Source organism: Periplaneta americana, chromosome 15, assembly GCF_040183065.1.
Source record: "Periplaneta americana isolate PAMFEO1 chromosome 15, P.americana_PAMFEO1_priV1, whole genome shotgun sequence".
NCBI classification, from domain to species: Eukaryota; Metazoa; Arthropoda; class Insecta; order Blattodea; family Blattidae; genus Periplaneta; species Periplaneta americana.
The window spans coordinates 104,610,836-104,637,935 of NC_091131.1; the positions used below are offsets into that span (position 1 = coordinate 104,610,836).

Below are 27,100 nucleotides of genomic sequence, written 5' to 3' on the forward strand. Positions count from 1 at the left end.
AAGTTAAATATAGTAAACATAACCTATAATATTCTTATGAATGGCAAGGCATTGGAGATTTCTAAATTTAGACAGAAAGGGGGAACTGGTACAGTAAACATAACCTATAATTTCAACATATCTAAATATCCGTGCGGTGCAAATGAAAATTATTGAATCGTGCATAAATGAATGTACAAGAATTTTGCAATATTTAATCGAAATAAAGGCAGGTATTACACATACGAACAACATAACTTTCACACAATAAATAATATTGCATCTTAACTCGCAAGTGAATTATGTCTGAAGTGTCTCATAATCATTGTTTTAAATTTTATTAATGGAATTACACTACATTTTAGAGAAACATATGTTACTGTTTATGCATTCCAACTAATTTATATGGTTGAAACGCCGCCCTTCGTGATCGGATTAAGCGAGTTACATCACAGTCTGTGGTTACATGGTCTGCCTTACGGCCTGTATTAGATCACAATGGCTGTGGCACAGGCTATTGTTCCCAAAGACGTTTTATAATTGTTCCTAGTACTCACAGCACTCCAAGCGGCTAGCAACTATCGCGAGATTTGCAAAAAATCACCCCAAGCTTCGTGACTGTATATAGTAGACTGTGGTTGAAGTTAATCCCTATAATATGTATTTGAAACTTATAAAGCAAATTTTAATGAGTTCATGTCGAAACCTCCACTCAAACAGATTACATACATCTCACAGCAACTAGGGAAATACAAAAATTAGTTGATATATTAATTGTAAGGTTGAAAAATTAAAGCCTGAATAAAACATTATCCATTAATGAAGAAGATTTGGAATGAGGAAAAAGTTCCAGGAGAGTGGAAAAAAGGACTTACTGTAAAGTTATCAAAAAAAAAAAAAGTGATTTGACAATGTGTAAAAACAGGAGAGGTATTACCTTGCAATCAGTCCCTAGCAAGATTTTATCAAGAATTATATTGAATAGGCTCAAAGATGTCACAGAAACAAAACTTAGGAAAAAACAAGCAGGTTTTAGACAATAACGTAGCTGTACAGATCTAATAAATACACTTCGTATAATTTTGGAACAAACTGCAGAATGGCAAAATACGCTCTACTTAACATTCATAGACTTTGAAAGAGTATTTGACTCTGTCAGTAGACATGTTATTTGGCAAACCCTAATGGAATATGGCATTCCACCAAAAATTATTAATATGATTAAAGACATGCACCAAGGCTCCAAAGCACAGATAATACATGAAGGTAATCTCTCAGAATCTATAGAAACAAAATCTGGAGTAAGACAAGGGTGTATTCTCTCCCTAACATTATTTCTGATGGTGTTAGAGAGAACTATGAGAAGGGCTATAGGAAAAAGGAAAAGAGGAATTCAATAGGATATTAACAATCGTATGGAAGACCTTGATTTTGCAGATGATATATGTTTGCTACCACAGAGATTTAGGGATATGGAAGCTAAAGTTGAGAAATTACAAGAAGAAGTAGGAAATGTTGGATTAAAGATAAACTCCTCTAAGACAAAACAGATGAGGGTAAATTGTGATCATAAAAATAAATTGACAGTAAATGATATAGAAATAGAAGAAGTGGATACTTTTCTATACCTGGGAAGTGTGGTTACAAAAACAGGTGGTGCGGAAGAAGATGTGAAAAGACGTATTCGGCTAGCAAATGGAGCATTTGTACAGCTATATCCCATATGGCGGAATAGTAACATCTCATTGAAGACAAAGTTCAGACTGTTTAACACAAATGTAAAATCAGTCCTCCTCTATGGTTGTGAAACATGGAAAATTACGGATGTAATAAATAAAAAGATACAGACGTTCGCCAACAGATGTCTGAGGTGTATTCTAAATGTAAGATGGCCGGAAACAATAGCAAATGAAGAACTGTGGAGAAGAACTAACCAATCACAAATATGCTACCAAATAAAACAAAGGCAATGGAATTGGATAGGCCACACGCTGAGAAAGCCAGATGGAACTATTGAGAAGACTGCAATTGACCGGAATCCACAAGGAGTAAGGAAGAGAGGACGGCCTAGAAAAACATGGAAATGATCAATAGAGGAGGAAGTAGAGAGATGTGGGAAAAGCTGGAAAGAGGTGAAATGCATGGCTGGCAACAGAGTATGCTGGAGGAACTTCACTGCTGCCCTATGTGTCACCTAGGAACAACAGGATATAAGTCAATGTCAAAACATTATTGCAAAATTAAGTAACTCTAATCTTAAGTAACAGCAGATGACATACCCCGTTTGCTGACCTTGTCCCGCATGATTAAGAGTACGGATTTCCTTTTATTTCCGCGTATTAGTGCAACAATGATTGGTGCAAGTAGGTATTTAAAACATGTGTTCCTAAACATTCTGTTATTTGCAATTAACTATTTTCGTGGAAAAAGTATTTCTGTATCAAGTGAAATCAATAGGAAGAAACGGAATTGGTGTAGTACATAATGTTTTAGAGGTTCACCCTCTAGGAGCGAATCTCTCAATTGAAACATCTCCAAATGCTCAAGATGAAGAAATGGAAAATGAATCAATGATGAAGGAAGTGACAAGAGCACTTCATCTGAAGAATTAATTACCAGCCCTCTCCAGATGATGCTTTACCTAAGGAATCTAGTCACACTATCAGGGAATCTTTGTGTACATCGCCCACTTCAAGCTATGAACCAATCCCACAAAATGTGCAAGAGACAATAATAGCAGTGATTATAAAAGCAAAGTAGCAAAGTTTTGGCTTAGTAGAGGTGGAGAAAAAGAGACATTATTTATTCACAGTTTGTTGTTTTCAGTTAGCTATGTCCGATGCCTATGTAAAAAAACAGAGAATGTAAAATCAAATCCAATTATATTAAAAAAGTCTGTCTATGATAAAATATTTCCACACTATGTGGAGGCATAAAAAAAAAGCAATGTATATGATAAAAATTTGAAGTTGAAATTTTAAATATATATACATTCACTGACACAAAAAGGCGAAACACTTCAAATTCTTTCCTTTTTTTTTAAGGTGGATGTACAAGTGGTTGTATGATTGCGAGCAGATTCAATTTAATTACAAACTGCCCCCTCCCATTAAGGGTAGCCCTTATGGACTCGGTATATCCTCAAAAAAAAAAAAATATATATATATATATATATATATATATATATATATATATATACACATACCTATGTAAATATAGATATTTAGATTAAAAAAAAAAAAAACAAAGGAAAGAGCATGAAAAATTACAGTTGCTATTAATGTGACATGGTGTGATTAATCAGGATTTGACAGGATTTTTTAACATAGTTATCACAATTTCATCCCTCAGAGATGCTGGCAGAGCAAATTTCTATCGAAATTCTTCGAAATTGTTAATTAAACAAAATTTTGGTACATTATTGTGGTAACCAAAATATTTTTTGTAGATATGGTTATCAATAGCATTCACTTAGGTCTTATAATGAAAAGTAAGAAAGATGAAGTGTTTTGCTTTTGTGCTGGTCATATCATATTCATTCATTCATTCATAATGTTCTGCCCAACGGCAGGTCATGAATATAAAACTTTATTACCGTGGGATAATTTTAATGCTTGATGTATCACAATTGAATAAGTGAATAAATTTTACTGAATTAAAAATAGAAATATCAGTATCTCAAGTCAAAGACAATCGGGGGAAATGAGGGGAGAAATATTTAAAAGGTACACAAGTAAGCATCCTTACAAGGGAGTTTGGGGCTGAGAAAAACCGAATATGTGACCTTCAAGCCTGTTGGCCACTTGTCTCATTTTGAGTTTCGCCGTTCCACTGAAGAACTTTAAAGTACTTTGAAAGCCGAAAATGGACATAACCACATGACTGGAAGGAGAAGCATGACAGAGCAGCAACAGGACAGAAATGTCGAAAAATGTTAAAAGCATGTGCACAATGAATGGAACTGCCACTATATATTAATTTCTATGAAATTCAAGACTGCATTAGGTCTGCATGCAGAGGTCTACAAACTGAGCAACAAAACAATATGCAAAAATAGGGACAAAAAACTTAAGATTAAAAACATCAAAGACAGAGTAGACCTAACCATGAAAACGTTAAATAAAAACGAAGAAATAAAAAAAAAATTAAGGTGCTTTTCCAATTCCATATTACTTGTTATGAAATTCCAACCGGCACATAGATACATTGACATGAGCAGGGAAGGTGGAGAATGCAACACTACATTAAGTATGAATATTGCCGCAACATTTTTTCCCCAACTGTTCTCACACACATTTATATTGCGTGCACATTTTTCGGCCTCTTGAAGAAGTTCTCTTGTCAAATGGTGGCTCACAACCCATCTATCCTCCAATACCATCCTAGACAGTTCTGTGCAATCTATGTCCCAGCAATAAAGTTTATGACCTATAGAGTGTCTGGAAATGATTATCCTGATTTCAGATTTTCTTCGTAGGTGAATTGGTGCACTCTTACAGCTTTGGTGGCAGCGTGTTTCAGTTTCCAATTCTGCCATTAGGAGTGCTGCAGCTACTGAATCTGCGAAATAATTTCTGTAGAGTAAAAGGCACAATGTAGTGTAGCAGACTGAGACAAAATCGTCAACAATGGTGCAATGGAACTATAGAACTCGGTATGGAAGGCAACCACCAGATGTAAAATTGATAAGTTATTGATGGAAAAGTTTTTAGAAATAGGTACAATTGCAAACGCTTCAACATCTGAAAGTGAACAGACTATGGAAAACATTCACGCACCCTTCACCTGATCATTGAACAAATCAGCTCAACAAGCTGCACATCAGCTCCACGTACCTAAGACTATAGAGCACAGAGTATTACGAAATAGTTTGAAAGTGGATGCATATAAGTTCAGACTGTATAGGAATTTAAACTAGAGGGCTTTGGACAACGTGAACAATTTGCCAACATATTCAATTGAATGGATGAAAATGAACATTTCTTACAGTAAGCAGCATTTCTGTTAGTGGTGTTGTGAACAGGAACAACATGCAAACATGTTCAACTGAATGGATGAAAATGAACATTTCTTGCAGTAAGCCGCATTTCTGTTAGTGGTGTTGTGAACAGGTACAACGTGAGTATTTACGGTTCCAAAAATTCGAATATTGTGAGGGTGCATATCCAGAACAGACCCAAGATTAATGTGTAGTTGTGTTAATACATGACAGAATCAATGGGCCTTTCTTTTTAGAGAAATATCTATTAATGCTAATGTATAAGAGGATATGCATTTCAGAATTATGTCACACCCACATGCAGCCCCATGTCATTCTTACAACAAGATGGAGCTCCACCTCATTGGACAATGTTTGTGTAGAAATGTCTGAACGAAGCATTTCCCAATCAATGAATTGAAAGAGATAGTCCATGGCCTCCAAAATCACCTAACATTACTCCATTAGACTTTTTTCCTCTGGGGATACATCAAGGATAGAATGTAATGCGACATCTGTGTCAGATATGTACACTTTGCATGAACACCAAAACAAGTGCACAGTTAAAATATCACTCTCCAAATGTTGCAAAACAGGCTATATGGCTGGAAATAGGGTCAGATTGGACATTTTGCTTGTCACTGGAGGTGCCCATATTGAGTGCATAAAATAGATATGAAAACTTAACATTATGCCTATTTGTAATTCTTGGCAAAATCTGTACAGATCGGTATTAATTATAAAGTTATAAACAGATGAAATCAAAGTACCGATAATCATTTTGGGACATGGTGTACTATCAGCTTCTTTCTTAAACCTGGCCATATCCATTGTTATTGTTTGGTAAAATGGCGACTATTTTAGTTTTTCAGTCAGTTTAAATCTTAATTTTGTTACATACTGGTACCGAAACATGTTTTAAAAAGTCCAGAAGAAACTTTACAATGAAATGCGAAGTATGCACTAGGCCTATTTAGTTGGGTGCTTGACCTCAATGCTTTTGCTGTCCACAGAATATTCTAAATATGCAGAGAATTTTGTTTCCTCTAGAAGGTCTGGAACAAACGTCAGAAGAGAAATATTCGTCAGGAACTATCAGTATCTTGATTTAAAGTTTGACGGGATTGCCATAGGACTGCTGTAGAAGCAGGAAATTACTTCCAAAAGATGATGGAGAGTCTGTGTCAGCAATAGAACTATAAGACTGGAAGAAACAGATCTCATCTTTACAAAACTACGTAAGATCTCTTGCTGATGCATCAACATTGGACAGCGTGGACAGCGCAGACAGTAAAACCAATGATACTATGCACTAACCAACACAGAGCATAATTCGTTCAATTCACTAAAGAAATTACTCCTGCTTCCATAAACTTTATTGCAGAAGAACAACATTTATTGCACAAAACAGTCTGGGATGGTTAGCAGGATCCGGAATAGTAAGAGGGTCAAAAACCACCTTTACACAAGAGAAATTCCTAAAAAAAGAAAAAGAATATTATTATCAAAATAATAAATGTGTGTGGAAGAATGTTTTTCCGAAGAGTTACTTAACTTATATTGATATTTTATGTAAAGTAGCGTTTGTTGTTTTGTCAGTACATTTTAGAAGTGGGTAGGTACCATTGTACTGTAAATAGTTTTTACGTGGATAGGCCTATAAATAACTTGATTCACAACAAAACTGGTTCTTGAAACATACGTACGCAGAATAATCTGCCACTCTTGTTATATCTTACATAGGATCCTACTGCACACTAAACAGTATCTATTCTCAATACACATTTTCGTACCTATTTGTGTACAAATTATATTTATAGCCCACAATTCTGTAACCACACTTTTTAAACCTTAAGTTTGATGGAAATATGTATGACTATTAACAAATCACATACTCCTCCAAGACGGCCACATTCAGACAATCTACTCACTTCTGAACACTTGACACTAATAACAACAAAAGTCTATTGGGTATTACGTACATATGTCTTTCTTTTTAATACATTATAATAATGCATAATAGTTTCCAAGTATCACACTTTCATCAATTTCAAGTTCAAATGAAGAATTTGTGTATTGCACGTATTACTAGGGCAATGTGTATGTGTTGATGACATAAAGGTGCAGATGATTCTTCCTACTTATCAGAAGTTCTTGAAATTGAAAAGTTAAGTAACATCAATAATTTAACATTATATATCATTCATATACACATTTCCACTCTTGTGCTTATATCCTACCTGACAGCAGAAAATTTACATTGTGTCTTGACAACCTCATTATGAATTTGTAAGTACTACAATTCTAACCGTGTTGCACGCCTTATTCACACGATCATATCCGTTTTAAAAACTTTAAATTATGCTATATAACGTGTATAATAATTTATTTACAGCCGTTCCTTTGTATTCAACGTAAAAAAGGGTACAGAATCCGACATAACCTCAATGTAAGAACTGTATCGCTCAAAACTGCTACAACAAAAGTAAGCCAATATTAGCCATTGTACAACATAGCAACTATACCATGTGCTGCTACAGGTCGTTGCCCTGTTTTGTTGATAAGTACGTGGGGAAGTAAAAAATTAAACTTGGTAATTAATGAACTCCAAATGAATACATCAGCAACGATCACAATTATACTTCGTAATTAACGAACTTCAAACGAATACATCAGTGACAATCACGGCCTCCTTGAATGCAGCATGGCTCTAGTTTAGGAGGAACTTCAACTTCTCCCAAAACGATGTAGATGATTATTTTGATATCCTCTTCCTAGATTGTCTGTGATTAAATTAAAATTCCGCCAATTTAAATACTAGGTAAAATCATACAACGCAAAGTACATGAATTTTTCATTCACGAGTTAAATGCTGCAACTTATGGTGGAATTTCTCGTCTAGCAGACACAAAAAGTGTCATAAATTTTTACACGTTATGGTTCCTAATAGTTCTATAATTTTAATTACGATTTGAAAAATATGAAATTGTACGAACAGTTTTAACTCTACATCCTTACCGCTGTCTTTATTGTGGGCTTTGCAATTATCTAACCATTGCTGAAATAAATCTGTTGAACCTTTTTGAAAGCGTAACTTGTCAAATATTATCTTGCATTTCAACTAAGTAGAATTGGTAACACTGTAATGAATTATTTATATAGGTATTCGGACACCAAAATTTAAGATAAACTAGGTGTATTGAGTCCATTGACAAATTAAGAAATATTGGGGACATCTCTCTTACAAAGTTAAAACAGAACTGCGTCATACATTCAGCACGATGATGTACCAAATGGTGTCGTTAAATGGTGTATTACAGACTCAGTTCTTTGGCGCGCAGTAACAGTGAACTTGGAAGGTTCCCATGAAGGAGTGACGCTACGATCTTTTTTTTTTTTTAATAGAAGCACCAAGCACGTGTCAGCCGAATGCTGGAGTGTAAATATGACCGATGAAATAAATAAAAAAAAACACACCCAAGAGCAACGTATAGACCTGGGTGCATTAGCACAAGTTGAGTTCATATCTCCTGGCTTAGATGTCTCATGAGTGATGCCTTATTGGTGTTACTTATGAGGTTTAAACCTTATCTATCTATCTATCTATCTATCTATCTATCTATCTATCTATCTATCTATCTATCTATCTATCTATCTGTCTGTCTGTCTGTCTGTCTGTCTATCTATCTATCTATCTATCTATCTATCTATCTATCTATCTATCTATCTATCTATCTATCTATCTATCTATCTATCTATCTATCTATCTATCTATCTATCTATCTATCTATCTATCTATCTATCTATCTATCTATCTATCTATCTATCTATCTATCTATCTATCTATCTATCTATCTATCTATCTATCTTCGGACACTTGAATAAATAACAATGTACTTCTACACTCTACGAAAGAAAAGTCAATGTCTTAACCATTGCATAGGTCCTATAACCACAGATATTGTAGCTACCAGTCCAACTATATATTTTCTTCATACAATTATCCAGTGGTCGAATTTGAAATAAATTAGCCTACTGCCGGTATGCACAGACTTGTGAAAGTACTATTTTGGAGATTTATTAAATAAGATATTGTTCTCGCGTGCGAACTAAACAACCTAACGTATATAAGATATCACGCACTACTGCATGAATATCTATGGAGACATACCGGTACAGAGTATGATGGCCGTGTCCTGAAAAGTAAATACCGGTAATAAGATTGTACTAAAAAACTGGACTCACAACTATTTCTGCTTGTATCTTTCGACTCAGTCATTTCCGGACCAGGGTTCCTTATCTCAAATTGATACATGTGCCCTTCCCCATCATCCCTGAAAGTTTGTAACACTAGCCTGGAAACACTCTGTATATCTACAAAGTTTTAAAGTCCTACGGCGCTTGGAAGTACTTTAATTGACGCCATAAGTGAAATGCCTGCAATCTCTTGGTGAGCGTGGCATGGGTGTATTATCTGTATCCTTTATAAATTGTTGTATTTTGAGTATTTTAATGGACATTGCTGCAAATATATGGGCAGTGAAGATCATGTTGTGAAGAGACTGGGAACTGTTCTTAGGAATGCAGTAAGTGAATGGAGAACGAAATATATGACTTTGGGTGGTCGAGACTGTGGTATCGGTATTCAAAAACCACCACCATAACAAAATTAACCTCATACCACCAGAATGCAATAAGAAATAACTGTACAGATCTACAAAGTTTGAAACTGCAGTTTATGCCACGTTATACTGCAGTATCTCCACTGATCAGAAACCACAGCATATGAAATGTTCTAATCTAAAGGAAAGAATTCTTGGTGTTTTTTCAACTTAGCTATAGCTAAGGGGGAAAAACCTGGGGCATATAGAGAACATGATGGGATACCATTGAAAGAATACCTTGTAAAAATTACGCTGGTATATCAAAGACTGGCATCTGATGATTTGCTGAAGAGATGGCCACAGAGAAAGACCCAGAACGCAAATGAAAATCTCCATAGTAAAATTGGAAGTGCTTTCCAAAGGGGACTTTTGGGTCCAAGGATCCAGTTGATACTGCTGTTGGACTAGCAGTGAATGAGTTTAATTCTGGCACTAAAAGAAGTGTAATTGAAACTCAGAAAGCTGTAGGACTCTCACCAGGCAACAGGACAATGGAATTAGGGATTCGAAGGGATACCTGTCTTGTAAAAAAGGCAAAACGTCGAGCAGTTCAGAAGTTCCAACAGTATCGACATGCTGTGAAGTTACCCAGACTAGAGGAGACAGGTAAGCTCCAGGATGGTCCTGCATATGAAGCTGGGTGTTTCTGATACTATAGGACTATGTATGATGATTTTCAGTCTAATATGCATATAAAACTTTAACCACATTTTCCTCTGTTTCTATTTTTTGTACATTTTCTTGCATGTAAAATGCTAAAGATTCCACAAATTTAGTGCTTACTTGTTTAATATACTATGCTGAATCACTTAGTCATTGTAGATTTTTTTGTATTCTAAAATTTTCAAAAAGTAATTATTTCATATATAGGCCTATGTATCCAACACAAGAAATTGAAAAATTTTGAAGTTTCATTACATTTTATTTTTGAAACGAGGCCCTATTCACAAAATGTGGAATGGTGGCCCTTTTTATACATAAGACAGGTAGTATGTATATTTTTTCCATGTACAGTTCTACATTTTTACATGAGGTCCATATCTGTGGAATAACGGTTAGCACATCTGGCCGCAAAACCAGGTGGCCCGGGTTCGATTCCCGGTCGGGGCAAGTTACCTGGTTGAGGTTTTCTCCGGGGTTTTTCCTCAACCCAATATGAGCAAATGCTGGGTAACTTTCGGTGCTGGACCCCAGACTCATTTCACTGGCATTATCACTTTCATCTCATTCAGACGCTAAATACTAAGATGTTATAAAGTGTCGTAAAATAACCTACAAAAAAAATTATATGAGGAGTAGGGTTTTGCAAAAGGGAATTTAAATAATAATAATAATAATAATAATAATAATAATAATAATAATAATAATAATAATAATAATAATATCTCAAAAACTATTTGTGTTAGGAAGATGAAACTTTAGGGAATGTATTGAGATACTAAGAGGATTGTATGTACCAAAAATCAAGTCTCTAGCCCAAAAAATGTGGAAAATTTATATTTCACTATAGTCCCCGCCTTAAAATATATGCAATGATTATTCTTGTTCTGACACATATTGTCAAGTGAAATATATTGCCTTGATAATAGATGTATCAGCCAGAACCTCAATCAGAGATTTTTTGTGTGAAGATGCTGAAACTGATCAGAAAGAGAAAAAAGAATTGATTGGGTCACTGGCGAAGAAGAAACTCCCTACTAAAGGATGCACTGGAAGAAATGGTGAACGGGAGAAGAGTTCGGGACAGAAGATATCAGATGATAGACGACATTAAGATACTCGGATCATTACGGAGATTAAGAGGAAGGCAGAAAACCCAGTACTTTTATGAACAAAACAATATTGTATTATTATTATTATTATTATTATTATTATTTTGTTAAGAAAGTTAGAAGATTTCAAAATCTTTCTTGACATTTGAATAACCCTACATGATGCTTCACGTTCATCATTCATAGAAACATTGACTCGCAGGTACTGAACATGAACAAAATACAAATACGTTTCAATAGCTGAGAAATTTCCGTACATAGAGGGATGAATAAAAAACAAACAGCATGCAAGAATCACTTTTCGGTACCAGAGATATTAGAAACGTGTAGGCCTATTTCTGCGAAAATCTCGAAACCAATTCTTTGCATCATCACAACGTGGTTCAGTGACTCACTGGACTTGCATGCGGGGTCCCGGGTTCATGGCCAAACAATCTAATCGGAGTTTTAATGGTTTCCTCTATCTTGCAGTAAAATAACTAGGAAGTGTATAGTTAGTTATTTATGATGTAGCCTATTGATTTCTATTTCCACTACAAATCTACAGATAATATTTCGCAAGACATTAATCACTACTGATTGTATACGGTCATTATGTCTCCAGATGTCCATTAAATGGCACAGTGGTTCGCAAATGTGTCTACAGTTTGCAGCACTTCAGTATATCAACAAGAATGTCGACAGTTAAAAAACTATAAATGAAATGAAAAATATTCTTTCTCCTGAGAAAATATTAAAGATCATGATTCAAATTATAAACAATCATACTATCCTAACAGCGCGATTTGTTCTATCAATATTTTTGTTTGTCTGTCCGTCCGTCCGTCCGTCCGTCCATCCGCTCATCCATACATCAAGACTAGAGATGAACAATGATCGAGAAAGCAAGACTAACAGCACTCGCAAAGCCGAAAACCCGCACGACAATGTTGTATACGTCGCGTCGTGAGTGCTTCGAGACGTCGAGATTGATCACTCCCAAAGTCCCGAACGTCAAGCAGCCTTGAATCGCCACAATTTTTTATACCTGACTGAACTTTTATCTACTTTGACAACTGTTATATAAGTACAAACAATCAAGTAACCTATTTGAAACATCAGCTCTATCTTTCGGTGTATAATAATACGTTCCCCAGTCTTTATTTAATTACCAAGCCCTTATTAAAAGGCTAGGAATTTTCTTTTCATATGTTTGAGGTCAAGTGTGCAATCTCAAGTAAAAAGATATTAACGTTATGTTTTATGTTTCTCAGAAATGCAAATTTATTTGAGAATTTTTTTTCTATTTATATAACCATAGGTAATATCATATAATAGAACCAGAACATTTTGATAACTAAGATACTGTTTTGTTTTGTCTCTTTATCTAATTGAAACATTTATAATGTTATTTATTTCAATTATGTATGTTATTCAAAGTTACGAAATCTTTCCACGCCGACCAAATGCTATTTCGAGAATGACGAGACTCGAAGCGCACGAGAATGACGAGACGAGACTCGAAAGACAAATGCAACGAACAGAGCGAGCGAGAGCTAATCTAATCTTTAATCAGGACAACCATCCACCAATCCATCCACCTACAGTACCTACCTACCTGTTTTTGTGCTTATTTACCTATCTAGCTATGTACAGACAGTTTTTTTGCACACCAGTCACAGGTAATAATGCTCATTCGACTTAATAACTGTAGAGCGGAGCGCCCGACCCGAGGTAGATCTAAGAAGTAAGGGGTGGAGTGAGACTGGTCTGCATAGGGAAGCGTACACAGACCTCTCCGTACGCTGACATACAAACCACTCACCGCCCTCCAATAGATTTTGTTAGTTAGGCGTTGGAGTGGGACCGTTTGCATAGAAATTCTCTGTTAAGAGTCCACCACAGTGGAGTAGCGGTTAGCATGTCTGCCCCTGCAACGAGCGGGGCTCGGGTTCAAATCCTGGTTGGTACAAATTACTTAGTTGAGGTTTTTCCCTGGGTTTTCCCTCAATCCATCAAGAGGAAATATTGGGTAACTTTCGGAGCTGCACCCTGGATTCATTTCGTAGGTATTATCATCTTCGTTTTACTGAGACTCTGGATAGTAATCGAAGTTGATAAAGTGTCGCAAAATAAAACAATTTAACCATGGCGAACAGCTGATTCGGAGCGGATTAGTTCCCTCATTCCATTGTTGTTTAGTCAACTGTCCGAAGAGAGGTCTGAACCTCATAAGTGATACCAACAATGCACCACTTAAGGCAACTAGGCCAGGAGACAATGGGATAGGGTGGTCAGTTTTTTCCCCCTCCATGCCATACCTCGCCGATTAGTTATATAATACACTAATCAGACTTCAGATGCACTGTATATATATATATATATATATATATATATATATATATATATATTATTGTTCTTCCTCTGACACAAATCGTCAAGTGAGCTGTACTGCCTGATAATAGATGTACATATCAGTCAGAACCTCAATCAAAGGCATCCGTTCCATTATAGTATCCTAAGTGTATCGCTATTTGTTCTATGTATATTTTTGTTTATATGTCCGCTCATCCATTCACTAGAACAACCACCCACCAATCTACCCACCTACCAACTTGCCTGGTGTCTGTTTATCCACCTATCTAGTTAAGTAGGCCTATGTACCTTACCTATATCATGGGCGAACGGCTGTTTTGGGGCGAAATAGCTCTCCCGTTTCATCGTGGTGATCCGGGTTCTATTCCCGTCTAGATTCTGAAGTTAACTTGTTTTGGACAAAGCGGGAAATTTTTTTCCGGGTTTTCCCGTTTCCCCTCACCCTTTATGGCTGTTTAATAAAGACTATTATAAAGTGATTTTTCGAAAAGGAAGTGATAATGGAAGAGAATTGTGGAGAATGTTGTTAGAATGAAGAGGAAAAAACGGGAATATTCCATGAAAATCCCCTCACAACTTTGTCTCTGTTCAGCACAAATACGACTCCGTCATCGCTGAGATTTGATCTTGGATCCGCGGTCGTCGTAAGCCAACTAAGCTACCACTACTAAATAGCCTGATTTTATTATAGATGCTATATACTCTGAACTGGGTATAAGTCGATAGTGACGGAATTTATTAAATTTACTGGAATACAATATTTTCACAGGGAAACGTCATAATGAAAAGTTTCCGTTTTACGAAGTATAGAACAAAACGTTTAAATAAATTAATACTGTACGGCAATCCGCCGCTATGACTCACTGGATGGCGCGTGTACAGTGCGATTATTTAGTCCTGACAGTCGCCGGCATTGTGCGCCTGGGTCATGTGAGTCCATTTAGTTACGTCAAAGGGTGTTTAGATTAGTCAGTCGCATGCCTTCAGAGCGATCAGATGCCATGCATGCTGTAGAGCAGTATGTTTCTAGTACAGTTAAGCTGTACTGCATTCCTTTACCAACCGCTCGCCCTTATCTCTACTCGGAGCTCTCCCCACTACTCCTATTACTTCTTCTCTTTCGCGTCGCCGAGCTGTCAGGTCTAAATAATCGGTCTGCACTCTCCATGAAGCGGTCCATGGGTGAATATTTATGTCAATTCTACGCGACTCCTTGAGAGAAGGGGAACGGACTAGGAATTGCCCTCGCATATAAACCGCTTGTGTGCGTCCATTGTACTACATGGAATGGAATGGTGTGCATGCCCTAAGGGGCCTAAGGCCTCCCGCGCTACGGATTCTCCCTCGTGCCGCCTCCGAACACCTTACAGCCTATAGAATCCAGAATCCTTTTACCTTTCCGCTTAGGTATCACAGTGGTTCCTTAACTCTGGTTCCACGAGCTACCACGAGGCCACAGGAGAGTCCACGGTAAAGTTACTCAGCAATTCTGCTTCAATTAGGTTGAGGGAAAACCTGAGATAAAATCTCAGCCAGTTGACTTGTACCAACCAGGATTTGAACCCGGGCTTGCTCGTCACACATGCTGTCACTCCACAGTGGTGGTCCATTCTACGGGACTGAGTTTTTGTCCCTTGTCTTCTATTTGTTCTGTGAGGTCTTTGAGGTAGTCCATCTTCGCATCGTTCTCACTAAACTAAAAGGTTTGTCTTAAAAAAAAACCAAATTATCTAGATCAGTGGTTCCCAAACTTTTTGAAGGCGGAACCCATTTTTTTATGAGATTTTCTTTTGCGACCCCCCCCCCACTACCGTACCGATAGACTACTTAACCCAATCCGAAAAATACAAATCCTTGTAAAATCGAAAATAACGATAATTTTACTCAAAACCATTGTATACCACCAAAGAATGACAAAAATAGAAGTAGGGTGGTGTATATGGTGTAACAATGGCATGAAATATTAAGTAAACATCATTGCTAATACTTCAAACTAATGGTAAATTTCATCAAAAGAAGAGCTTCACGAACTCATATTTTTCAGGAAAATTTGTTAAGACAGGATTCTTTATATGAAAATATTCTTTATCATACAAAAGTAAGACAGCTTTCGTGAAGTAATGTGTTGAAAAGTGTTTTACAGTTTACTTTTATTGTACCTGTAAGTTCAAGAGGAGAAATCGGAATATGTAAACCTATTTCCCAATTCTCTTTGGCTTCTTAGATTGGTCTTCCCTGCTCATATTTCGAACACTTAGACACTTTTAATAGTAGTTTGCGAGGTCAAGGTGTTAATATAATAACAGCCAGCGAATTTATGAAGAAACTTGATTTCTGGTCCATATCATTTGACCAAAAGAAATTTTATTGATTCCCATGTATTAAAGAACTCATTAAAGTTTAGCTATATATGATAGACAAATACTGAGTTTGTTTTTGCCGATAAGCAATTAAGGTTCCACAATTTTAAACAAATGTTGAAATATTTTTCGAAAAAAGCTCAAAACAGTGAATCTGTTTTTAGACATTTTCGTTGAAGTGACTGTAATCCCTGAAAATATGAAGGGAAAACGCATTCAAATATGAGCCTACTGTTGGAAAGTTTAAACTAGTTTTTTTCCGCCCCCCCCCCGAGGAGCGTAGGGCAGTTTTGTATCAAAAGAATGCAAGAATAACTCGAGCTTGCAAAAGTACGCAATTCTTAAGTTTTTGGTAATCTTTGCAACCTCGTCTTTATGCAAAATAAATTTCTTGTCTATGATCATCATCAAAACGAAAGCGAGAGATTTCCTTGAATTTGAAAATAATATCACAGTGTGTAGAATATGGAGTCCATATTTGAGAAGCTGTGTTCTGAAAACAGACTCATTTATTACATTAATCATTTTTTAATCTATAACTAGAACTTTAATGAGCCGGTATACACTTTTTTATTCTTATGTTCAACGTTGTTTATGTTTATAAATACAAAATAAATGTATGTTAACAAAACTTTTTTTGTATTTTTTGTAGATCATCTCGCAACCCCCTTCATCTTCTTACACTAACCCGCTGGTGGTCGCGACCCTCACTTTGGGAATCACTTATCTAAATGATGATGTAGCATCACAAGAAGAATAAGAAACCTACGTATATACGCTTAATTTTTCATGTGTTTTAAGATAGTACTTTAGAAATGTACGAAGGAAATCATTTCACTCAATATTTATGTAGCTCACAAAACCAATAACGAAAAGTCCAGAAATGTAGCCTATTTTACATAGGCTAATATGTAGAGCTTTAATGAGCTGGTATACCCTTCTAGCAAAGCTACAAATTCCATGTTGTTTAGCGCTTAAACTCGGAAAGTCAGGTTTAATTAGTATGGGTTGATGTTTGCACGTGAGGTGGCAGTGTTTGTGCATGTCATGAACGCCCATTTATTTATCTGGTATACGTACCTCATCCATCATTCACATTACTAATCAAAACGTACCCGAGCCAGCACAACAAAATACCAATTAGTTGCTTCCTTGTATTGTAAACATGATGGAGTATGATACGCTTTTTGCTGAGTCTTCGGAGTTAGTTCGGTATGTATGTCTTAATGGTGACGATGTTTATAGCTGCAGGAAGTGCCTCGTCTGAAGAACTTACACCGACGATAATAAAAGAAGTCAGTCTAGCTGTACAGAGACAATATCAATCAACATGTGTCATTCTTCTGTATAGCGATGAACAAGGTAAAGGAGAAGTGTGACAGAAATTGTGTTGTTTGTTTCTTGAGATCATAATATGTATCACCATATAGACAGGAAAGATATCATCAGGTATTAAGCATCGACAACAATGGGATCATTACAAAGTTATAATTTTCATGTTATTATTATTATTATTATTATTATTATTATTATTATTATTATTATTATTAATCATGCAATAACTTGGTGCATATTACTTATTTAAGAAACTCTCAAACATTTTATTGGCACGTTGTAAACACTCAATTTGAGAATTTCTTGTTACACGGCATACATCAACACAATAATCTAATTCTTGCCACACTTTCTCTAACATATCTCTGTTTATGGATGTAATCGCAGCAATGATATGATGCCTTCCTTCTTTAAAGTCTTTGGGTAGAGGTTGTACATAAACTGCATCCTTCACACTCCCAAAGAAAGAAGCGACATTGTGTCAAGTCTGGTGATCTGGGAGACCAAGAGCGATAGACCAGATCAGCGGCGATAGCACATCCAATCTAACAATGTAGTAGATGATCAATTCGGAAAGGTCTACGAAACAACCTTTGTACCAATGTTACTGAATTTGTTTTCGCGAGCTGCACAACGCATCGCATATTTTAAAAATAACTCACGTGGCAACAGAAATAATACATCGTTCGAAACTTAGAACTTGAAACTATCAAAGTTTGAATATAAAATGATGTGTATTATATATACATACTCGTACATACATAATACATGCACACGTTTATACTTAAATATACACAGACATACAAATTTTGCGAAGGATGTTTTAGATGAATAGAAATATAAAACTATAGTGAAAAAAAAATCATAAAAGAACAAAATAGATACACACATTCCCGAACTTGGGTGTCATTTAAGCTAAAATTACATTATATACCATTACAAAAATGTACGGTATTTATTTAAATTTTCAATCATATGTCTTATCATTCTTATTACAAATTAACATTTCCTAATACATGTTAATATGAAGAAATGTATAAACGTTTTCGCCTATAGGCCTACGGCATCATGAGATAGGCTACATGGTTGTTTTTGCAATATCTAACATAGGTTACAATGTGGAATGTGTTCACTCTTATAGTATGGGGCTATATCCTCGTAATAAGTGCTTAATGTAATTCAAAAGGGATTGTGTTAATTTCAATTTAATGATTTGCATTTGAAATACTAATTTTTGCCAGATTCATATGTGATATGGTATATTTACATATAAAACTCATGTTACATATTATGTTACATGTGTGTGTTGAAATAACTGTTAAAAGTTTTTTTTAACAATTTATTGATCGATCAGCGCATTTCGCGCAATACAGACTACTGTACTTATTAAATAAAATACAAATACAATACGTGACATAGAATTGAGAACAGCCTAGATTGGGTTCCTCAGTGTACAAAAAATGATACTAAAATTATATATATATATATATATATATATATATATATATATATATAGGTTGGTGTGATGATAAATTTTGATTATAATATGAGGTCCACTGGAATTTGGCTCTTGATTCTGGTGGGAAATGTGGACTTTCTTCCGAGAGAGTAATGGATGGCGTCTGGAACATTTTATAGGTTGTTATAGAACTTCTTACCTTGTGAATGAATAAATTGATTGTGTCAATACCAGATTCTCTGTGTAATTGGCTGTTACGGACAAACCAAGGAAAATTGAGTGAAATTCATAGGGCTTTATTTTGAAATGATTGGATGTGTTTAATTTCACTTATTGCAGCTCCTTCCCAGACAGGACAGGCGTAAAGTAATAGAGGTCGTAATAGAGATGTGTAAAATAGCATGCCATTTTGTAGCTTTAGAGATAATTTCTTGTTGTTGTGATATATATTATATATATATATATATATATATATATATATATATATATATATATATTGTATATATACACATACATAATACACACATACATACATACATACATACATACATAAATACATACATACGTACGTACATACAATTGAGGGGTGTTTAGCAAACACGTCAGTTGTCCAAAACCATATTTTTGTGAGAATCTTGAAAAAAAACTCACAGCATAAACAGTATTCGCATTTCACGTTGGTGATTTGTATGAACACACTTCTTAGTTATTGGATTATCTGCAGTATGTTTACACATACCGCACAATATTTTGATAATTGGAGCAAAAAATTCTTTGGACAAATGACATTTTTACTTTGAAAGTTCCACATTCACAATGCAGATTGCAAAATGCAACAAAGAACACTAGCGCCTGCAGCTGCTAGTTTGGTGCGATGTGTAGATCAATGAAACATGGACAACTGACATTCTTACAAGAAATATTGTTTTTAACAGAAACAGAATTTTTTAGAAGCCATTCGACACTGTAGGCCTACTATTGACGTTTTCAAAGAACTAAATACATGTGTTCATACATGTCCCAGAGGAGCATCAGAAGGTCGCGCTAACTAAAATTACCAGATTTTGGACAACTGACATTTTCGTTAAACACCCCTCAATTAGGCCTATGTTTGAATGTAGGTTAAAGTTCTATTTGTATTTGTTTCATATGTTATTGCAGTTACTTGTTTTTCAGATTGCTCTATAATTTGTAAAATATACGTGTGTTTAAACGGGATATAACTTAAGAAATAAAATATAATTAGTTAGTTTGATGTTGAAAAACATAATATTAATGTAAACTGTTAACAAACTTACATCTTATATTTCGATGATTTTTCTAATTTTTGGGAGAAGAAAAGGAATTATTTACTATGATGTCATATTAATCTGAAAAAAGGGGAAGTGAAGAGTATATGAATTACATTCCAAATTTACATATGATGTGATGTTAAAGTTTTATTAAGTTAAATGAGGGAACTTACGTAGATATACGATGGATGCGTGAGCAGACTACCACATGCAAATTCTTGCACGAATACAGGGCGGGCATGAGAGCGGCTCCATTTAGTCTGCCAGAGCTAACTTCCCTGCATTAATATAACAAGAGCCACGGTTGTTCTAGTCATTCAGTCTGTCAGTACATAATAGTTTATAAGGATATTACATCAATCCATTGTACAGAATTTACGAGTATAACACTCTTATTAATTTAATGAAATAAACTTCGCTCTATGCACACACAGAAATCATTAGGCTTATTTACATAACCCATACGCACATACTGCAATCTCCTCACCACGGTTCTACAAGAAGGCGTATGGCTTCCACTTCCCTTACTTGCTGTGGACAGAGTTCATCTGCCAATATAATTAAACATCGCTTGATGAAATGACGTTCGTTGAATGTTTTCAATTCCTGTGCAATTTCGTGGCAAATTTTGTAGCTAATTCTCATAGCCGATTCGTTAAATGCATTATTGTCATTCTGTTAATATATAATATAATATAATATAATATAATATAATATAATATAATATAATATAATATATAATGTAATATAATATATGATATGATATGATATATGATATGATATGATATGATATGATATGATATGATATGATATGATATGATATGATACGATACGATACGATATATGATATGATATGATATGATATGATATGATATGATATGATATGATATGATATGATATGAACATAAATTAATACAACTTAAAGAAAATGTTTCTCAGGTACATTATATTAGAGTATTTATTCGATATTTATATTGCATTATAAGTTATTATAGTACATTTAGTAATATATAATTTTAAATTATACAAATATTATGATATATCATAGTATAGTATATTACAGTTCATGATATATAATATGATATATCATGAACTCCAATATACTACTATATATCATAATATCTGTATAATTAAAAATTATATGTTACTAAATGTATAATAACCTATAATGCAATGTAAATATCAAATAGATACTCTAATATAATGTATCTGAGAAACATTTTATTTAAGTTGTATTAATTTATGGCGTTCATTACCAACATATTTGTCATATTCAGTAGCATGTTGTAAAGAATAATGTCGTTGGATATTGAACCTCTTAATCAGTTGGGATGTTTTATGCCAAATTAAACACTTTGCTAATCCACTGCTCTCTACCAAAAAGAACTCCTCTCATGATACATTAAACGCATTGGGAATAGCGGGACGGTTTAGTGTATGAGCGGAAGCTCCGTCTTCTAAGTTCATCATACTGCAGAGTCACCACTGCACCGACACTGAATGACGTCCAGTAAGCGCTCGCAAGCGCGCTCTTTAAAGCACACAGCGCTCATTTCTCAGAATCACGTAATGTGCCCAGCCCTGCACTAATATGATGTTTGCTAGAGCTATAGATTTACATGAATTATACAGAATGTCTACCACATCATCCGACATTTTGAAAGTTAATTTTTAATTTAACATCAGGGTATATAGCTGTGATTCTGATCGGAAATAATCGCAGACTCAAAACGTTTATGTAGCTATTTTGCAGTAACGCCAGAGCCATAGTAACGCTGCAATAATGAATCTAGCGAGGGTGCCCATGTTGTTTAGTGGTTAGTAGTAGGTTATTTTACGACGCTGTATCAACATCTTAGGTTATTTAGCGTGTGAATGAGATGAAGGTGATAATGCCGGTGAAATGAGTTCGAGGTACAGCACCGATAGTTACCCAGCATTTCCTCATATTGGGTTGAGGGAAAACCCCGGGAAAAACCTTAACCAGGTAACTTGTCCCGACCGGGATTCGAACCGGGGCCACTTGGTTTCGCGGCCAGACGCGCTGTTACTCCACAGGTGTGGACTTGTTTGGTGGTGTGCAGAGACAAAATCAGTTATTAAAGTGCAAAGAAACTTCTGTAGTGAATACAATAAGGACCCACCGACATTTAAGACTATCAAGGAGTGATGTGGTAAGTTTTTGGCCAACGGTAATATGTTGAATGGACACGGAGGCGGGAATCCCGGTATCTAGAAAGAGGCTATTGAAAATGTGCCGAGATCGTTTGAAAGAATTCAAAGAAGTCAAACAAGCAGCGAGAGAACTTGGGACGAAACTCTCAACGGTACACAAAATTCTTCACCAACGATTACATTTTCATGCCTACAAAGTACAGATTTTGCAGAAAATCAAACCCGACGACCGGCCAAAGCGAGGATCATTTGAAGGATTCAGAGCCACAGTGGGCCAAGCGCCATTTATTAAAACAGAGAAAGCAAGAGTTAAAGTTAAGTTAATGCCATAGTTTAATGAAGATTGATATATAATTTAGTTTTAATTGCATACTTTATAATGTGCACACTTTATATTACTTGCTAGGCCTATATGTTTCATTAAGTTATGGTAACCACTTAATTTTAAGCCTTGTTTTCTCCGTTTTTAATATATGGCGCTTGGCCCAATATGGCTCGAACCCTTCATTTGCAATCTATATGTCGGATGCATTGCTGATGACGATAACTTTTTACCGCGCTTAATGTTTTCAGACTAGGCCACCTTTCATCTTTCAGGAAAAGTCAATCACTACAATGTGCGAATTTGGAGTTCCGAAAATCCCCATATAGTAACAGTAAATATGCTCTATGTCACATGAGGAGAACATTAATATTACAACACAGGTCTTGAGCTCTTCGCAAAATGTATCGCTCTTGTGTGGAAGGGCTGAGGAATTAGAAAAATGGAAAAAGGAAGTCAACTCCATACCTATGATATGAAGGGAAACTAAAAAAAATCACGGATATGATTGTTATTTTTGTACAGATGACATATCTGAACGTAATGCTAAAAGTAAGAAAAACATGTACATTACATTCCGGCCTGGCATTAGGCCCATACCTCATAGTTCTGATATTCTTGTATTTTCTCCGTCAAATGTGTTACCATCAAAATCCAGAAGCTCGGAAACTGATTCTCCAATGGATCATACTTATGGACAGAAATCGATGATGATAAAATACTTTTAAACAAAATGAGATTAATAATTTGGCGGTGGACTTAAATTTGCCTAGAGGTTAGCAGAACTTCCAGGATCAAGATTAAAAGAAAAGAATTTATTGGCTAAAGATAGGCATATATAATTTCCTTGGTATAGGCATTGTGAGGCCACGATATCGTGTTCGTAATGCAGTAGCGGCTCGCCGTAAAAAATAGGTGAAGTGCTGTTCACATACACAAATCCATGAACAGTTTTACCAATATAATGAGTAGGCCTACTATTCATAAACTACGCACAATTTTACTAGTTCTAGAACACATGCAAACAGGAGAATTAATTTATTTCAGGACTCACCCAATTTCTTTCTTACCAAGTCAATCCTCCTATCTTTTAAAGCAGCAAACCTGTCGAGGATGTCTTTATAAAATGTCTGAGTTTAACTGAGAGTGGATAGTATATCTCTATGCAATGCCATGGGGTTAATTACGAAAGTCGCTCCTGTGATGTAACATTCCGAGTGAAATTTTCCATATTATAAAACAGAACAGCTTCTTTTATCGAAAGAATTTTTTAAAGTTATTTTATACAACTTCTGTATTTTCTTAACACTTTATAAAACAAAGAACAAAAACACTGTAGGTCGTGCAGAATTTAAACATTTTTTTTTATTCTCATATTTAAGTCTACAAAATGGTATTTCTAATAAATTACAAACTGTATCATTTTCGGGATACATATTTCGCACTCATTTTTCAAAATTTTCTATGTACTGGTACCTAAATAGGCTATTTGTGTAATAGCACTATAATGATTAAACATATAACATACACTATGAAGTATGATTAATACACTATTGGCGAAGTGCATGAACATCGGTTAAAAACGCAGTAATCATAGATTACGAAACGACGGTTATACAGTAACCGTGGTTAAAATGTAATTTCTGTGCACCATTCATAATCACCGATTACTTAAACATGGTTAGCTGACACCTCATTTAACCAGAGTAAAGTCTATGACGGTACACTGTTTCTACAAAATGACAAAAGGAAAGCATCCATACCGCTGCAAAGATAATAGTCAACGTCTAAAAACGACTGCGCTCACTCCATTCTACATCGAAATGAACGTGTCCTACATTTTCGCGTTGCATTTGTTTGTCTTTGGGCGCTGTTATATTTGCGAGTTGCATTTCTTTGTTTTTCAGTGCTGTTAGGTTAAAATCGTACAAAATAGAAAATTGAATGCAAAAATGATTATATTCCAATATGAGGTTAAAGTATCGATAGACTTACTTACTAGATTTAAATATATTATATAAAAAAGAAGGAATATCCATAAAGGAAAAGGATGCAGAAGATTAGTAGGAATGTGTGTACGATCCAGGACCTCATTTACACCAGGTTACTGTTTATTATCCTAAGATCCATCCATAACCTCTCTTTGTTCAGCCAGTGACATAGAGAAAGAGATATTCAAGTATTCCCTCTTAAAATATAGAAAATAAGTTATATAGAATCGTAATAGAAGAAATATGACTTTTTGTGTTATTTCAAGTGAGCCATTTGTAGATTTTGATAAACGAAATCCCTCCTGAAATGTTCTGTCACCTAATTCCACGTAAGAATCCTCTCTTTCCACTAAAGAAACTTCACACTCACGCTCTAGACCTATCCAAGTAATTCAAGTACTGTACAATAACAATCGTCTTCGAAATAAACATCTGTGCCTCTGGCCGCCATTTTGCTTTACTTGCTCTACTAATCACTGGTTATCTCCTTTAACCGCTCGCATATGGCCGGTTAGAGATTACTGTGGTTAACCTCCTATTTAAGTCGTAACCGAGGTCGATCCACCGTAAAAATCCTTAACCAGGGGTTAGATGACAATTTTAACTAGTGGTTACACTAACCGACGTTGATGCACGTGGGCATTAAACTTCACGAATGTATGTGGGGTGTATTCCTGATAAAATAATATAGAGCCAGCTAATTTACCGCTGCAGTGATGGCTGCTTGGACACAAGTAATAAGGATACTATTCTCGAGTCAGGTAGTAGATATATACTGTAAAATTTCACAGCCCTTAAACAATAGCCGACAGCCTTGGAGACCAGCTTCAAACCTTCTCCATTATTAGTACCGTCAGATCTGTAAACTGGTTACTCCACCTACAAGTCTGATAGCTGACCGCCATAACTGAAAGACTCAGAAACGCACTTCACTCTTACAATCTTTCTTTAGTGCGTGACGTGACGTTACCATGGAAACCAAGTGCTGTATGAGAATGGAAGCCCAAATAATGTCACCTCTGCAGTATTGTAAGTTCCAATAGACATCGCTCGGCGCTCGTAACAGTGTTGGCATTATTCTATTCAGCGGACGGTTACAGGTGCTATTTAAACATCTAAACATTGTTCATAACGACTGAAAAAAAAATCTTTTTTTTTATTTTATAAATACGGTACCGGTAATAACTAGAATTAATTATTAATAAGAGACAAAATTGTGTTTTACATGTTAATAGGTGAAGTGACACTTCACCTACTCCACCTGAATAACCGCCCCTGTCGTAATGATGATAATTATTGTTTAGATTGTTATAATATTTATACAAAACACTTGAATTCGTGCTTGTAATTCTCAGTGATATTTCTATCTCGTGTACCTCAATTTTAACAAGTTCATCACGAAAATGCCTCTTTGCTGCAGGAATGAGGAAACATGTTCATGAACTGAATTTGGAAAAGACTTTTGCTGGCCTCTTAATAAGCGTCACCCGACACTCGCTGTGGACGCTGAACGGAACTCTGGTGGGGAAGCACTGCATTAGTCCTCTCTACATTATCCTGTCCTGTGACGAGCACACTCAACAAGCAGTGGAGCAGGTATTATTCGAGCTTGAGCTTAATTTCATCAATCAGCTCTAAAAGGAAGTAGGGTCAATGGAGTATCACTTTAAAATTTCAAATGGGAGTCTGGGTCAAATAAGGTACCATTTGATAGAGCTCTTCAAAACAAACAACTTTCATAGGAAACGTTTTATTAATTCCTATTCTTTCAATGAGAAAACGTACGAAAGGCAATGGATGATTCGGACCACACCTAAGCCATTTATTTCGGAATCTAGTGTATTAAAATTTTCGAGAAAAAAATATTTATAACTAAACCACATGTGAACTTTCACTTGAGCTTGATTTCATTAATCAGCTCTAACAGGAAGTAGGGTCAGTGGCGTATCAATTTAAAATTTCAAATGGGAGTCGGGGTCAAATAGCTCTTCAAAACAAACAACTTTCATACTCTTCCAATGCGAAAACGTACAAAAAGATAATCCTATCAATATTGAGAAATGTTACAAGACGAAAATGTAAACAAGACAATTAATGTTGACATTTTACTGAAAGACTGGACAATTTCATTAATTTTTATAAATGTTCAAACTGTCTGCCGTTCTGAGCAGCACACACCCGTACTCTTCTTCTAACACTGTCAGTGACTGGTAACATTTCGGCGTGGCCAAGTGACTGGCAGGTCTCCCGGATTCGCTGTTTTCTGTCATCTGTTATTGTGGGACAATCTTGATAGGCGATGTTTTTTAACCGTCCCCAAGAATAGAAATCCAAAGGATTCAAGTCAGGAGATAGTGCTGGCCATGCCACAGAACCGCATTTCCCAATCTATCGCCCAGCGAAGAGCTGATTGGCTGT

The 27,100-nt window shown here is 35.5% G+C and overlaps 2 protein-coding genes across 11 annotated transcripts in view; one reads left to right on the top strand and one right to left on the bottom strand.

Annotated features, from left to right (window-relative positions):
- The window catches only part of LOC138715243 (uncharacterized), a 45,656-nt gene extending 37,978 nt beyond the window's left edge, over positions 1 to 7,678 (bottom strand). For 6 of the 10 annotated variants that reach the window (XM_069847949.1, XM_069847953.1, XM_069847952.1 and 3 more), the window contains exon 1: positions 7,483 to 7,678. In XM_069847949.1, coding sequence (XP_069704050.1) covers positions 7,483 to 7,485 — 3 coding nt within the window. In that variant the 5' untranslated portion in view covers positions 7,486 to 7,678. Of the gene's footprint in view, positions 1 to 7,197 lie in introns of all 10 variants that reach the window. The other 4 variants (XM_069847960.1, XM_069847958.1, XM_069847957.1 and 1 more) reach the window with 2 other exon arrangements.
- A 9,659-nt stretch (positions 7,679 to 17,337) lies between these two features.
- LOC138715660 (glutamate receptor U1-like) overlaps positions 17,338 to 27,100 on the top strand; it is a 30,240-nt gene continuing 20,477 nt past the window's right edge. The window contains exons 1-2 of the mRNA XM_069848731.1: positions 17,338 to 17,470; positions 26,103 to 26,278. Of these exons, the coding sequence (XP_069704832.1) occupies positions 17,344 to 17,470; positions 26,103 to 26,278 (303 nt within the window). The 5' untranslated portion in view covers positions 17,338 to 17,343. The remainder of the gene's footprint in view (positions 17,471 to 26,102; positions 26,279 to 27,100) is intronic.